The sequence below is a fragment of the Cyphellophora attinorum genome (genome assembly GCF_001299255.1).
Source record: "Cyphellophora attinorum strain CBS 131958 chromosome Unknown Contig34, whole genome shotgun sequence".
NCBI lineage: Eukaryota > Fungi > Ascomycota > Eurotiomycetes > Chaetothyriales > Cyphellophoraceae > Cyphellophora > Cyphellophora attinorum.
In genome coordinates, this window is record NW_017253262.1 from 157755 (window position 1) to 173319 (window position 15565).

At 53.2% G+C, this 15565-nt stretch overlaps 2 protein-coding genes across 2 annotated transcripts; one reads left to right on the forward strand and one right to left on the reverse strand.

Annotated features, from left to right (window-relative positions):
* Positions 1 to 359: 359 nt before the first annotated feature.
* Positions 360 to 9225, reverse strand: AB675_1663 (Serine/threonine-protein kinase tel1; the record flags this gene model as incomplete). Its single annotated transcript, XM_018141568.1, has 3 exons — positions 360 to 8216; positions 8270 to 9105; positions 9195 to 9225. 3 exons carry the CDS (start codon positions 9223 to 9225, stop codon positions 360 to 362), a joined length of 8724 nt encoding a protein of 2907 aa, XP_017995959.1.
* A 354-nt stretch (positions 9226 to 9579) lies between these two features.
* AB675_1664 (Nucleoporin) lies at positions 9580 to 14872 on the forward strand (the record flags this gene model as incomplete). Its single annotated transcript, XM_018141569.1, has 3 exons — positions 9580 to 10787; positions 10859 to 14139; positions 14202 to 14872. The coding sequence occupies 3 exons, from the start codon at positions 9580 to 9582 to the stop codon at positions 14870 to 14872; spliced, it is 5160 nt and encodes a 1719-aa protein (XP_017995973.1).
* Between the last annotated feature and the right edge of the window lie 693 nt (positions 14873 to 15565).

Below are 15565 nucleotides of genomic sequence, written 5' to 3' on the forward strand. Positions count from 1 at the left end.
CTTGCGCGTCGGTCCTTCTGCCAAGCCGCGAAGGAATGGAAGGGCCTCAGGTACCATTGTACCCAAAGCTTCCCTCGTGAACAGCTGAGACTCAGCATGATAATGGTGGGAGAACCTTTCTCAACTCGTGAAAAGAGTATAACACTGTGACAGACGACATCGTTAGCGTGAGACAACATTGCTGCAGCCGCGATTTCTTTGACTGTATATATATTCAACGACTATATGCACGACCAGTCTGTACAAATGACCCTTTCAGATCAGATTGTTATACATCTAAGACACTTGGGATCCCTCTGCCACCATACCTTCCGTCTGTAGCACATTGTTCTCGCGCAATCTCGCCCGAAGACACCGCCTCAAGCATAAGCAGCCCACCCCGAGAACAACAGCGCCAAATTCTTCTCATCAGTCGCCTGCCGAATCAATTCATTCACCATAGCCTCGACACTCAGACCCCGTCCCAACTTCTTCGCCACCACCGCAAGCGCTCTCGCCGCCTCGCCACTCTCATTCACCTCCCCAATTCGCTTAATCGGCGCTGGCTGCGCGAATGCTGCTGCTGCCGCGGACCTCGTGCCGTTGGCCGCGCTACCGGTAGTCATGACACTATCTTGATGTCCACCAGCAGCATGTGAAGTTTCGAGGAGAGCTGCTCGTTGAGCATTCTCCTGCATTTTCGCGAGGCGCAGAGGTGAGACCGACCATGAGTATAGTGGGTCGTAGCGGAGGACGTCGAGGATCGTCATGATCGACTCCTGCTCTAAGCGTAGCGCCTCCAACGTGAAGTTACAGCAGCGGCGATACACGCCCTCGAGACCCGAGATGCCCATGCCATCGACCATGTCCCGCGTCAAACGGAAGGGTACTGTTTCCGGGATCGGCAAGATCCGACCTTGTTCGAAAGCAATGCCCAGATCGATATGCACAACCTCACCACTCATAGTGTCTAAGAGTATGTTTTGCGTGTGTCGATCCCCGATACCCAGGACATGTCCGAGCATAGACGTTGCGGCCATGGACCGGCTATAGTTGAGGCGTCTGTAGAACCAGTCATCTGGACCGGGAAAGTTCTCCATGAAGAAGAAGCGCATCACAGGGTGGAATTTCTGGATGGCCATGCGGTATGCTTCAACGCGTTCTTTAGGAGACTTGTCTCGTGCGTTGTCAATGTACGAGCGGCACCGGCCGGAGCTATGGTCACCGGGGAAGTAACGCTTGTGGGCCGGGAAGAGGTAGTCTTGGAGAGACATGGTATTCTGGACGAATTCGATGATGCCGGCGTTGGAAAGCAGAGGGACGACTCTGTATGTTCGGATGCCTAGCTTGCGCTTCCGTGTGGCAGGATGCTCACCGAGGAGATTCGAGACTTGTTCGAAGACTTGCTCCATGATGCTGTCTTGTCGAAGGTCGTCGTTGCCGCCTTTCATCAACATCTTGTGGCGTGTGCCGTCTGAGATGAGTGCTGTGGCTATTTTGGGGGCGGAAATTCCTCCAGCCACGGTGATGGTTGACTCTAGCTTCACCATTGTAGACACTGACGAGTAGTCTTTGTCTCGTCTTATAGAGACACGCATGGTTGGAGCTGGTGTCCTGATCCTTGCATTTGCGACATCGGCGATCAACTTCTCACCTCCTCTGACTTCCCGCAGGGATAATTTGGAGTTCTGACGGACCACTTTCTCGTCCAGTCTTGCCTGTGCAACGCCAACGAACGCAACATTCGTGTTATGAATGACGGCCCACGTATCTCTCACAGGACTCTTATGCTGCACAATCTTCGCAAGCTTGTTGACCGCATCGTATCGGGATTTGCCTGCTTCATCTCCTCTCGCGCTTCTAGTCTTGCTTGCAGCGAACAGCTGGTACAGACTATGGTAGGGATGATCTGAGCAGATGCGGAACGTCAAATCAACGAGACATTGCTGGAAGGCATCCTCTGTGTCCTGCAGGCGGGAGAGCAGTTGACTCATGAGTCCCGCGAACTTCCACGACGGTACGGACCTAATGTGATTGTAGACGACCTCCGTAGCTCCAGGATTGTCGGCTTCCTCAAGCCAAATTGTCAGCACTCGGAGTGTGTCATTCTGGTAAGTGTCACAGACTCGCATCGATTGAAGGTAATTCTCCAGACATTGGGCCACAAGATTCTCGCGGCTTTGGCGAACCCGCTCCCACTCGATATTGTCCAACTCGTACCACCTTCTTGCACTTTTGAGTGCCGATTTGTATTGGGCTTGTTTGCTCGGATCCACCGCCTGTAATCTCTCGAGCTCGGATACCTCCGAAGCTTTGGCATCCCTGATCTCAGTCAGGCGAATATACTCATCGCGGTTCTCCTGGTCCTGCAACTGACCGTCGCAGAAAGCAGCGAAGACGTGATACGTGTGGCCAGCTTTTGCGTTGTTCGAATCAGATTTGAGTTCGTCTGAAGCGGGGACCAGATAGTTCTGAATGACATCGCGAGCCGGTTCTAAACGTGCTTGCGAAACTTGTTGTCCCAATTCCGCCAATAGCTCTGAGCGCGCCACAGGAATGTCTTGAGTCGACAGATCCTTCCGCACTTGCAGATCCTGCAGAATCTTGACCGCCGCAGCACGTTCATCTTGTCGCCAGAGCGTCTGTGCCATATCAAACTGTGAGGAAACACGGATACTGACACCAAGTCGCTCACCAGCTAAGCTCAACTTTGAGAAGTATGTTGCACGCGCGAGACTGAACTGATGACTATCATGTTGCCGAGCAAGCAGAAGTGACTGCCTGACCACTTTGGCCTCGCCAAGCAATGCCTGAGGAGCAGTCAGATTGACTGCTGCTCGTAGCTGTGGACTTCGAGACACGCAGCCAAGGATGTACTCTCGAGCATTTAGAAACTGAGAGACTGTCTCAAAGTTCCCTTTCGTGCCCCAAACCTCGACTTGGGAGAAGCCGTCAAGGATGTCATTGTGTGCAGCCTGACCGGACGCGTGCAAGACATCTTTAGCTTCAGTCAGCACTGCAAGCCCGGCCAATCTTGCTTCGTAGTCTTGCCGGATGTCCTCTTGGACCGACCATCGAGCTGCAATCTTGCCAAGACCTTCGTCCAACGTGGAGAGGAGAGAGTGCTTATCTGCAGCACTGGACAGAACCTGGAGATGCCGAACAGCGACCTTAGTGACGGCTCCCGTATCTTCCGGTCCGATGTCCCAATCGAGCATACTCCTAGAGAGGTCATCTCTTGTCTGGCCGCGCGCGAGGGAGTTGTCATTGCTCACGCTCCTGATCGACTGAGAAATCCCCTTCATGTTGGCTGTGCTCAAAGCTTTTGCTGCTGCGAGCGTTGCGGAGGCAAAATGCTCTTCATCGGCACCAGACCGAGCGTATGAATCATACAGAGCAGACTGGAAAGAGAGCAACTTGTCGCCGGAAGACTCGTGTCCCAGTCTCCTGACGACAGAGTCAACATCCACGTCCTGATGACCAGCGTAGAAGTAATCCGGATCATCAACGTGCTGATATATTTTGGCGATGACCTCTGTCTCTAGAGCCGGCGGTAACGTGGATCTCCTTGATGTGCGAGTAGTTGTTAGATGTGCGTGAGCCTGCTGCCACTCGATGAGTAGCAACGCAGTATGCCACCACTGGCAATGTACCGCCGTCCGGGACGCTGCCGCCCAGTCTATGTCTAGCCACGTTGAGCGTTGGGTGATCGTCTTCTCGTTTGGCATGGCACAACGGCGCAGGTAGACCACAATCTTCAGCGCGTATCGTGCGCTCTCCGACGCGGCATCGCTGCATTTGTCGAAGACCTCCGCAAATATGGAAGACAATGCTTGCCGTGTTGCCTGCTTCTTATCGAGCTCAGTCGTGAGGATCAGATGAACCGCGTAAGGCAACATCTCTTTTGCAACGTGTGGCTCGTAGAATGCAAATTGCTGCACAACTTGTAGTACGGGATTATCCAGAGCCTGAGCACAAATCGCTATAAGCAAATCTGTTGCCCAGTCCTCGTGCGACTGGCTGCTCCAATCTTTCAACGATGGCAGCTGTTCATGTCCCAGCAGAGGTTCCCGCATTGGTGGACAAGACAAACCGACGAAACGCAGCTCGTCTAGCAAAGTGGCGCTTCGACTTGAGCCAATAATGGCTGCTGCTTGAGCCTGGTCGAGCTGGCTCGCGATAGCCTGGAGACATTGTTCAGCAGATGCTGCGGCTTTCGAGTCCTGCTTCCACAAAAGTCGTTCCCAGAATTCTACGATGCTTCGATAGGACGCCACATCGTCCAGCGCCTCTGTAGCCTTGCCTGACAGGCCCGAAGAATCGATGCTGCCAGGCCTTGTGAATGGTCCTTGCCACGAGACTCCTCTACCGATCGACTGTGCAGCCCACGTTCGGAGCTTTTCGTTGATACCAGCTATCCGTAGTATGCGCTCAAGTACTGGTCGTAGACGCGCAGCATCAGCACCAGAAGACAAGATATCGTCTGAGGGATCCACCGCAGGTTCGAAGTTCTTGGACAGAATCTCGATTGACAAATCAAAGTCGAGTGCTTGGAAGAGAGGATCCTCAGATGCCTGGTCGTTCAAGAGTCCTAAGAGAACGGAACCGTGATGCGAACTCAACGAGTTGGATCCACTGCCGGTCATGGCAGCAGCGTGTACGATTATACCCTTGCATAAATCGAACTTGGCAACATCCCGTGGTGGAGGGGATATCTTATCGAGGTAGCGATTCAGCCAACGCCGGAAGTCTTGAGCTTTTGACATCGTGGAAAGGAAATGGCTTTCCTGTGTTGTGCTGTCTTGTGAGCTTGCGATAAACGTCGTCAACGCAGCAAATATCGAGATGCTCAGACCCGCGAGAAAGGACAATCGATGTTGCAGATGAGTCTGACCATGCTCTAGCAAATACCGATAGATCACGATCGCGTCCCCAGAGCTTTGGAATACTGTCAGGTAGGGTCGAAGGTTGTGGAGCAATAGCTCCAATGGGTAGCCGCTGACCGCATGGGCACCGCCGAGTGCGATGACGATTCGGATCCTGCGAAGGATTCCAACAGCATGCAAAGGGCCCATGGCAGGGTGCGCAAGACGAAGCATATGTCGGTACAGGCGAACTAATATTGCCGGACTCCAGATGTCAGAGTCCGCGATGTCGAGACGGGTCCGCAGCCAATCAACCTCGTCGAGCAGGTATCTGGACCTGAAAGAGGGCTGCTGAGCCGTGATCTGGGTTGTGTGCGTTGACGTGGTATCTGACATTGCTCGGAAGGCTCGTTTGGCGTCCTCGAGCCCGGGTTGGCTGAATGCTTTCTCGATGCCCGTGTCGTCCTTGAGTGTCTCAATTAATGTCGCGACAATGTCGGCGAAGCTCTCGTGGAAGCAGAGTCCGGATTCGACACTGCCCAATACCTCGCGGATGGCGGCTTCCGGCTTTTCTGATACTCGTTCCCTCGGAGGCACAGTGATCTGTGATGCAAGACAATATGCTTCGGCTTTTGCAAAGTTGCGCCGCAGAAGAACCTTCCAAGGTGTCTTGAGGACGTTGGCAATATCAGTAGTATGCTCCTGCGAAGCTCTCAGAGCGATTTGAGCGACAATCTCTGCTTCGTTTGAGACCAGCAGATCCGTCAATGTGTTGTAAGAGAACACTCTGTGGGGAATCTGTCCCAAAGATCCTATGCCGAGCCAGGTATAGAATATCTGGGACGCAAACAGGTCGAAAAGCTGTCTCGGAGACTTCAGTGACAGCGATTGGCACATTCGGGTGACAGCCGCGATCTGTAGATCGACGATGGACGTTACGTGGGCGGCAGTCTCGAATAGACTATATATTGCCTGCTTCAAGACAGAATGCCATGTCGCTCCAAGCTGAGACAGTACAAAGAAACGTGTACCTAAGCCGTCCAGATCGTCTGGGTCACTGGGTAGTGATTCCACCACATCGTCGAATATCGCTCCATGTTCACTCAGCACATAGTTGCCAAAGACCCGATTCAGATTCGATGTGATCTGCAATCTTGTCAAGCACGATGCATCTTTGAAAATCAGGAACAGGTTTGTCCTGGTTGATGGCAGTGCACCCTCGCCATAGGAAGGGCTTAGACTGGCAACAGCATCAAGCAGATGAGCAAGATGCAGTAGCGTTGTCGAAGAAGCCACGCCTTTGCGGAGTCCGGTCTCGACAAACCATTCGTACATTTCGTATGCGCGATCCCCAAGCTCATCATCTTGGTCTGACACCCAGTACTGCGCAAGATAGGTCATGGCCTTCGCACACAAACTCAAAGCTGCCTCGCACCGCTCGAACTCGCTGTCTGCTAGGCAGGCGTTGCCCAGAAACTGCAACAGCCGCAATACCTGGTTCCGCGAGAAAGATGGCCGCGTATCTAGAAAGCGATACACTGCATGTCGAGCTGAGATGAGTTCGGCACTATCGAGCCTGAGTATGTGGTTAAGGAGCACCTCCGTTGCTTGGGTCTCGAGATGACCCTCTGATCTCCCTTGCTCGATCAGCAGTGCTATGTTCAACACACTGCTTGCAAGGGTCTCCACAAATGTTGCATGCTTCGTAGCCTCGTATCGGAGAACGCGAGTGAGTACAGAGTCTCGCTTGTTATGAGCATTTTGCGATCTGCCAGTGTGGAATGAGTCCATCTGGTCGTCATCGTCTTCATCGTCGTCCTCGGCATCCGATATCTTCTTCAAAGTGTCCAATGTGCTTTGACTACATGGCAACATCTGCCTAGCCACGAAAAAGTCATCACTGACCGTGGCGTCTCCTAAGCGGGAAACGGTGGCAGCCAGTACAGACGCTCTTTGTCGCCTGTCTGGATGTCGTTCCGAGATGAAGACCTGCAAGCTCTGCCACAAGTCTTCAACAAGTCCTTGTGTCGGAGAAGATGCAGGAATGTCCTGAGTCGTTCGACCCGTGCTCACCCGAGTGACGACGCAGAGACAGGCTGTGACCCCAAGCATGTCGTTACTGATCCCGCCAAGTTTGCCGGCCACATTGTGTGTATTCCAGGAGTCTGTGAAGTCGTGAAGCCTATTTTGAAGCATTTCAGAGACGGCAAACTCGATCCGGCTGCGTGTCCGCGCGTTCAGGTGGATAGCATGAGCCGTGACAGACCACCGCTGGTCTGTCGATAGTTGGAGGTCGGCTGCGCCCATAAGAGTTGCCAGCTTTTGTGCACTGTGGGCACGTTCTTCCAACTGATACAATGGCGCGATATTGGGACTATTCAGCAAGTATTGCAGACAAAGCTCAATCCCTTTCAGCGATGCAAGGAGGATACACAGTAGCTCAGGTCGAGCGTGAGTGGCCATGTGCGCGTTGTGCGAGCGATCAGCACTCGCGGGAAGCGTCCACGATGTACCGAGCCAGCCAATCACCCGGACAGAAAAGTTTTCGAAAGCGTCGTCGTGAAGGAAAATGCCGGACTGCAATGCAGCGATGAACATCCAGATCGCCGCATCTGTCAACTTCGCTGGCCCAATCTTGCCGGTTGCAAACAACGATCCTTGTAACATAGCCCCAGTACACATGATGGAAAGGTGTGGGCTCGCGATCACTGACGCCACGACAAGACAACCAGCACGAGCTGTCGAAGTAGTCGCTGTTGCTCGAAGGGCAGCATCCAGAACGCGCATCCATAGAGAGCGAAAGGTGTCCTCGGACGCCAAAGCGGAGCCGGCGAGCCTTGAGAAGATGAGAAGTACCCATGTTGTAGAAGATGGGTCTTCTTTTGCAAGGATCTTGAACAATGCTTCAAGGCTATCTGCGAAGAAGCCGCATAATAGAGTATCCTCTGCCTGGCCAGCGAGCGCAAACAGTACCTGTAGAGCTGCAACTTGACGCACGCCGGAAGAAAGAGTGGCGTGCTGCATAAGCTCTTCAAGCGGTGTAGAGGTCTTGCGGCGTTTGGACACATGTTCATCGATGTCTGGCCCTGGTGGTGCTTCGTTGGGCACGCTGTCTAACAGAAGGCTCCGATGCAATGCTGTAAGTGTGCTGACAAGCATCCACTGGGCCACAGCATTAGCCGAGATTACCTGTGGGATGAATTCGACTTGTATACTGTCTCCTTGGCCTGTGAACTGTAGTGTAATGTCATCCGGAACGAGGACATCTCTTTCAGTTCTACTCTGGTACTCGTGATACAGTGTCTGCATGAGCTGGAGTCTCAAGCTGGCGTCCAAAGCAATAGGGGACGTTGGTTTGGCAGCAATAATACTCTGGCACAAACAGAACGTGACAAGAAGAGGCTCGCGGACCCCAGGAAGCTTACCAGACCAAAGTCGCCTCGCAATAGGAATGATGAGTGCAAAGTTGTCTCGTAGCAGGCGCACGTTGTGCCGAGTAGAACAAGCGCTACGTTGTTGAATGTCTCGATGGCGGAGGCATGCGATTTTGTTGCCGAGTTTAGACAATCTAAGATGCCTTCCATAATCGCCGAGGCTCTGCTAGGTATTGGTGCATTTTGTACTGCCGTCAGAGATTTCATAGCGGCGAGAAGATCGTCAAGAGTAACGTGCGATGATGCAGAGCCTTTCTTGCTAGACTGACTGACCCGAATCGACAAGGGATTTGTGTTTCGCGACGACGCCAGGTCCTTGTTCGATGCAAAAGACGAGGAAGAGTTCTCGTCCACAACTGAGATCGACATCACAGCCAACATAAAGTCGACATACGTCCGCCATTGCTTGACCTTGAGGTGCTCGGCGAGCGGAGCGTACTCAAATAACGTACGTAGAATCTTGATGTAGTCACCTCGCAGTGGTTCACAGAGCTCATCTTCTGAGACGGGAAGGATTTCGACAACGTGGTCCAAGACTGAGATGGCTGTTCTGAATTTGATTCGTGTGTAGCCAACGTCGACAATTAGTTTGAGGGCTGCCGAAAGGCCTCCAAGCCTGTTGGCGGAAGTGGACGCTGAAACCGATCCTGATCGTACATATTTGAGGTAGTTGGACTTCTCCTTGGTCACGGCCTGGTAGATGCCTTCAAGTGCTCGATGGTATATGTCGTCGCGCAGGGTATCAGCAGATCCAGACAAGAAGATCTTCCGAATCTCGTCGAGGCCATGTTCTCTCGCAGCGATTGTTTTGCCGGTCGTGATTCTTTCTAGCACATTTGATCAGTCGTGCTTGACTATGACACAGTGGCATGGTCGAGAGACAGTTTCCAGGCTGGTGAGCTGCATTACGACTTACCAACAGCCGCGAGAACGGCATCGGCCGCCATCTGGCCCGATGATGTTGCTCGACACTCTGAGCCCAGGAAGTCTTCGCTCCATGCTTCGGATCGACGATGATTTGCTGAGCCGAGACAGCCTGTTGTGGTGACAAAGAGGCAGAGTGATGGGCTGCCACTTGTAGTCTTGATCTTTCAGTGTGGGCTTCACGCGGCAAGCGCTACCTACTTATGCATCGTACTTACAAGTGTCAAGTGGAAGGAAGTCTGCCTTAATCGGGCAGCCACTACGCCAAGCTTTTAGACTTCACGCGACTGCAGATTGAAACGCGGAGATTTTATTTTCCACGCGACTGAACATCCCACCTGCCACGAGCTGCGATAACAAGCGCGTCGGTGGCGACCATGGAATCTCTGGAGCGACTCCAGGGACTACATGCCGACCTTGTCGCGGTCAGCGAGAAGAGACTCGAGACCGTGGACCGCCTACTCGCCGAGCTCCAAGCAACCCTGGACGATTTTCGAAGACTGTTGGACAAACCTACACCAATACAGCAAGAGAAGGAGGCATATAATAAGGGACAGGTGCTCCTGCCATCAGAGGATGGTGCTGCGCAGACATACGAAGTCAACGAGGAGTTCAAGCACATCAGCACTGCTTTGAGCACCGCTGTTGATATTGATGAGGTCGAAGCCGCCAGACTTCTGGTCAGAGACTATGGCGAGACTGTTGCGCCCAGCCTGGCCTTCGTCGCGAAAGCCGTCGCCGACTACCAAGATCGCCGTGATCTGCTTCTGCAGTCCCTTCGACTCGTCTTTGAAAACGCCGAAGACGTGGATCTAGAAGAGCAAGTACGACTCAACGTCTTCCAGCATACAGTCAGAGAGACACTACAAGTTCAGCATGGTCCAAATAATGCGTCGCAGTTCGTCACAAAATGCATAAGGACGTTGGAGGTCCTTGAACAGAGATATATCGCAGTCAATGAACAATTGCAGAACAGTGCGACCGTTGGTCAATTGGCCGGGCCTGAGTACGATGCAATTCTCGAATTTCAGAAGGGCAGTCTCTTCAAACAACACGAAGCCTTGTCCTGCATATTGGCATACATATTCCGCGCTGGCTACTCTGGTCCCGAGGACCTCCATAAGCTCTCAAGACTTATCGAGAGATGGCTTGGGGCTAATGGAAAGGCAGACATACTGCTCGTTCACTATCTCCCGGCGTTCTCGGCAGCATTCAGACAAAACGGGTCTGCGGAGTCGGCAGCGCCCTTTGACCCGGCGAAAGTCTTTGACGGCATATTCGGCGTGGTCCCGAAGTCAGATCGCCCTCCCACTCAACTGGATCCTTTCTTGGCGGTGTTAAGAATCTGGTGGACGGTCGAGTACAGCAGCATGTTTGTTGGTCACTCGGCAGAGAACGAAGCGGAAACGAAAGTATGCACTAACCAGGTTAAACATGGGTTGAAGGAACACGGTCTCCAGTTTCTCCTCGCTGTCTCCTCCAGCATGACCATCACCGAATGGCGGCATCCTGCCCGCCAAACAATGGTTACGTTCTTGATGCGCGACGCACCTGACTTCTCCATAGACGGCGAGCAGACGTCTGAGTATTTCCGAATCATGCTGATGCAGGCTATCGAGCATTCGTGGAAGCATTTATTTCCAACATGCCGGACAGCATTCGCCAGCTGAAGCACGAAGAAGACGATTTGCGACTCGAGCAGATCGCAGCCGTTCAGGCCGGTGGTCAACCCGATCCAAAATTCGATCGGAACGTGCCGATGCACTTAGAGGCATTCCTGGTCTTGATATCATTTGCATTCGAGGGCCGCGTCGATGCCTGCGAGCAATGGTGGGAGGACACGGAAACAAATCTGTACGGATTCCTACAATGGGCATCCAAGCGACAAACGGTGCCGCGGATCAGCGCCTTCTGTGACATGCTTTGCTCGATTGCCGAAGGCTCAGATGGCGCCTCCTCTGCACATGCCTTTCTCTTGGAGGACTCTGTCCCGTCGTCATTGTCCCGATCACGGCAGGTTCCATCCATGAACTATGCTCAGATTCTCGCCGAGCTAGATTTGTACGCCCACAAGGTCCATGAACGCCAGGCCACCTCCACGCTCGGCAATCGCAAGATTCTGGAAACGGATATGAACGAATCAGAAACTCCCCTCATGCTATCAAGCTACCTGCGCCTGCTGGCTCATCTCTGTCGGCACAGTGACAAAGCTCGGGACTATCTCTACACTCACCCTTCCATCAACATTCCTCGGACGCTGCTACTACTCAGCTCCGGTCCTGTACCAAGCTTCTTGAAAGCCAGCATCTTTGCCACCCTAGAAGCCATGCAAACGAACAACGACTTGTATCGGGCATCGATGATGTGGACATACATTGATGAGTGGGCGTCCAATGGAGCTGAACTGATCAAGGCAAGCTTAGCGAAAGGTGAACCGGTAGCGCTGCCCAGCATGGCTTCTGCGCAAAGTGTCCTGGACTCTCTGACAACATCGATTGATCAGTACGATGCATTCGTGAGTCTGCTGCGGACTTTGCTCATTCCTGTGACTCCAGATGGCATACCGACATTCCCACGAGAATTGGGCTCAACTTACAGAGTTCCGGGAATCTCACCATATCTCGACTTCGTGTGCGGAACCATCTTCTCGAAGCGGTTGCCGGCGTCTCAGGACATTTCACAGTCAATTCTATGCAGCTACAACTGCCTAGACTTAATGGCAGTCGCGCTCTCGTCATTCGATGAAACACAGGCCGCGCTGTTCACGAGAGGGCTTGCTAAGAATGCTTCTGCAGACATTGTCTCTTATTTCCACCGTCATCCGTTCTCGCGCGTCATGCAATGGATACTCAGCACCGAGATGGATAAGCCGTTGATGCGCATATTCAAAGTGGCGCAACAAAATGTGGCAGCCGCGCGGTCAGATTCACCTCTTGTGCAGGCGATTCAAAAGACTGTTGATGTCTTGAACCTTGCCCTTGATCTACAACCCACGTTTCTGGACGTGGTCAAGCCGATACTGAAAGAGAGCACTTACGAGAAAGGACTGAGCAATCAGATTACCATCGAGGAGCTTGTTCTCATGCACCCAGCCCTCATTCTGGAGCTTTGTCAGTATGCTGCAAGCGAGCACCTCGATTTGTCGCTCAAAGCACTCTCTCTGCTCCAGAAACTATCGAGCTCGGCAAAGCTGAACAATCACTTCCTTAGTCAGAGCGCCCTCCACAACCGGTCGAGACGCATCGTTGATCTGCTCGGTCCGAACTCTTCCGCTGCGCTGATCGCAACCTCTCAACTGATGTCGGCAAAACTGCAGATTGATGACAGGGAGCTTGAAGCAGGCTCGGACGCCCCGGGCTATTTGTACAAAGATGGTATGATTGCCTTCATGAACGCCTGTCTAGAGACCCAACCGGAACTTGCCAATATCGCCCATATGCTCTTAGGCTGTCGCCGACTCGGAGAGCACTTGATCATGGAGGACGACATTGATGGCGCTGGTGGATCTCTGCTTGACAGCATAATCGTATTGGTCAAGGACTACCCACACGGTGATCAGACCGGCTTTGCGTCCTGGCTCATTCACATCAAATCGGCGGGCATGCAGATACTCCGGCAGCTCTGGCAAGCAAACGTCTCGTCTGAGCTCATTCTTTCTCGACTGCGACGCTATCAGATGCTCAAAGAAATCATACAGGGTCAAGAAGGAATATCGGAGAGCACTCGTTGGGATGGTAAGCTACTGTTCGAGCCCGAGTTCTGGTTTGACCGTTCAGCGGAAGCTCTTACAGAGCTGCTGGACTTCCGGTCCGCCCTATATCAATATGTTTGCCGGGAGATCAGAGATGCGTCTTCCCAACGCCTGCATTCTGTCCTCAAGCAGCATCTGCAAGTCTTGCTCGGGAGTGATATGGCAGGCACGCCTTTGGGTCACGCCAACCTTTTCGATCTTGCCGACTTTCTTGAACTAGACCTATCATGGTCAGTCCATGTCCCGGAAACAGAGTACTTCGTAAAGCTTGACGTCAGCTCCTTCCAGACCTCCGACCAAGACAATAAGCCTGGTCTGTACGACATTGCTCTTGCTAAAGAAGCATTACATCGCGACATAGCTGACCGAACCGATCAACAGCCCCGCGGGTCGACTCAGGCACAGATCAACCCCGAGCAGGCAGACTTTGAGATTGAAGCCGTTTGTGCTCATCTCGAGGCCATCAACCGCTTAATGCTGGCCCGTCAGGCATGGAGAGCGACCTTGCGCAGCTACGCAGACATGGTAGTCGCACTCATCGAAAGCTGTCCCATGGAGGCAGCTGCGAGAACGTCATTCATCCTTCAGGTTTTGCAGCTCATACTGCCAAAGCTCGATTCGCTTGTCGCGCTCGAGAGCGAAGATACCCTCGAACTGGCCCGGATCGCGGACAGTTTGCTCTTCGCATTGCCCACATCCAGCAGCAGCCCCAGCCTAACGAACCAGCCCTCAAGTGGCAAGCAAGAATTGCTTGAGCAGGAGAGAATGGGTAGCATCGTTACCGAGAAGATCTTCCAGCTCTTCAGAGCTAGCATCGACGGCATCATGATCGCAGGAAGCAGCCCCGTGCAACGATCTGTGCTGTACAGCATCTGCATCCAATATTTGAATCGAATCCTCAGCGACGCCAAATCCGACCAGGACGCCAACCGCAAAGCTCGATCAAACAGCATGGACTGCATCCGCTCATCCAGCGCCCGCCTCATCGGCATTCTCTCTGACGATGCCGAAGACGGCGACGCCTCACGCCTCAATGCCCTTAACCTACTTGCGCTACTCACATCCCTCGCCCGCATCGAAAAATCTTCGCACGTCCTCGACGCCCTGCTCAAAGCCAACGTCCTCGAGATCATCATCGAGCCTATCAAGTACATCGCCAGTGACTTCCAGAGCACTGAGGCATCCCGTAAGTCAAATCAACCACCAAGTCCCCCTCGCACCAAACCATCGCTAACCTCTGAATCCCAGTGCGCAGCCACCTTCTAACCCTCCACGAATCCCGCACCCTCCTCCTTCTCCAACTCGCCCGCACCCGCCCCGGCGCAACCGCAATCCTCGACGCCGGCTTCATGGCCGCCGTTCGTGACTCCCTCCTCTTCCGCGCCGACCCGGACTTGGGCTTCAGCTTGCCCATGTCTGCAAGTGGGACACACATCAACTCAACAGAAACCATGAACGGCTCCAGCGCGACGCAAGCGCGTAACGCCGCCAACGTCGCTTCTGGACAGGGAACCGTGAACCAAACGGCGCTGCATACTTACTACTCCCTCTTGTCACCCGTCCTGCGCGTGCTGTTGCAACTAGCGACCAGTCGCGGGCTTGACAACGAACAGGCCGTGTACTTGGTACGCAGTTTTCTGAACGAGTACAGACCCAACATGGTGGGCGTCTTCAAGAAACTCCGCGGCGTAAGCGGAAAATTGTCGAGCAGCGCAACAGAGGGAAAGCTACGCGAATGTGTGCGAGCCTACACTGGTCTATGCGTCTTCTCAGGCTGGGTCGACAGCGAAACCGAGGCCGGGCTGGGTGGCGGCTATGCAGACGAAGGTATGAATGGTAACGGGACGGACGGGATGAGTCTCGGTCGTGGGCGACTTGGTGTGCCAGAGGGAGGGATGAGGGGTTATGCGTTCTCATGAGTGAAGCATGTATGAAAGATGGGATATCTTCGTGTTTGGATATGATGGACGAAGCGCGCCTGGGCATGACATGTCTGCATAGCGATAGACAATGGCAACACAATCGATGTATTGTTCTGAAGTAGGAATCCGAGCGTGACATGAGAGCGCACTTTACCAATGACAGTCATCTGTTCTGTCTACTGGCTCAGGCCGGACTTAGCTCTCGAGTACGGCGTTGCTATATCATCGCCCCTAGTTTGCACCCGTTTTCCCCAGGCAGACGTCATGTCAACCGGTTTGCTGAGAGTGCGGCGGATATAAAAGCCTGCCTTATTCCTTCCTGCGGCACTTGTCCATTTCCCCTCGCACCTAGATGGGTGGTATGTAGGAGGCGTGAATCTGTGAAATGCTGCGAGCCTTGGGAAGCGGAATTGATCGCTCCTGCCGTGGTTCAAAGGACCGGAGTCTAGTGGATTAATGGGGTAAGAGCTCTCAGCCGAAAGCCTGTACAAAGAGAAGCAGCAGCTCTGAAAATGCTTCTGAGACTCTGGTCAGCGTAGGACTTTCGTTCTATCTGAAATGTCTATCTTGCCAGTAGGAGTCAATGCATACCCACCTCTCGTCATCACTCCGTCGACGAATCTCTTCGTTAGCTTGCGACAACCTGACTTCCTCTATCCGTGTACGCCTGCCTGTCATAACGCTGGAGAA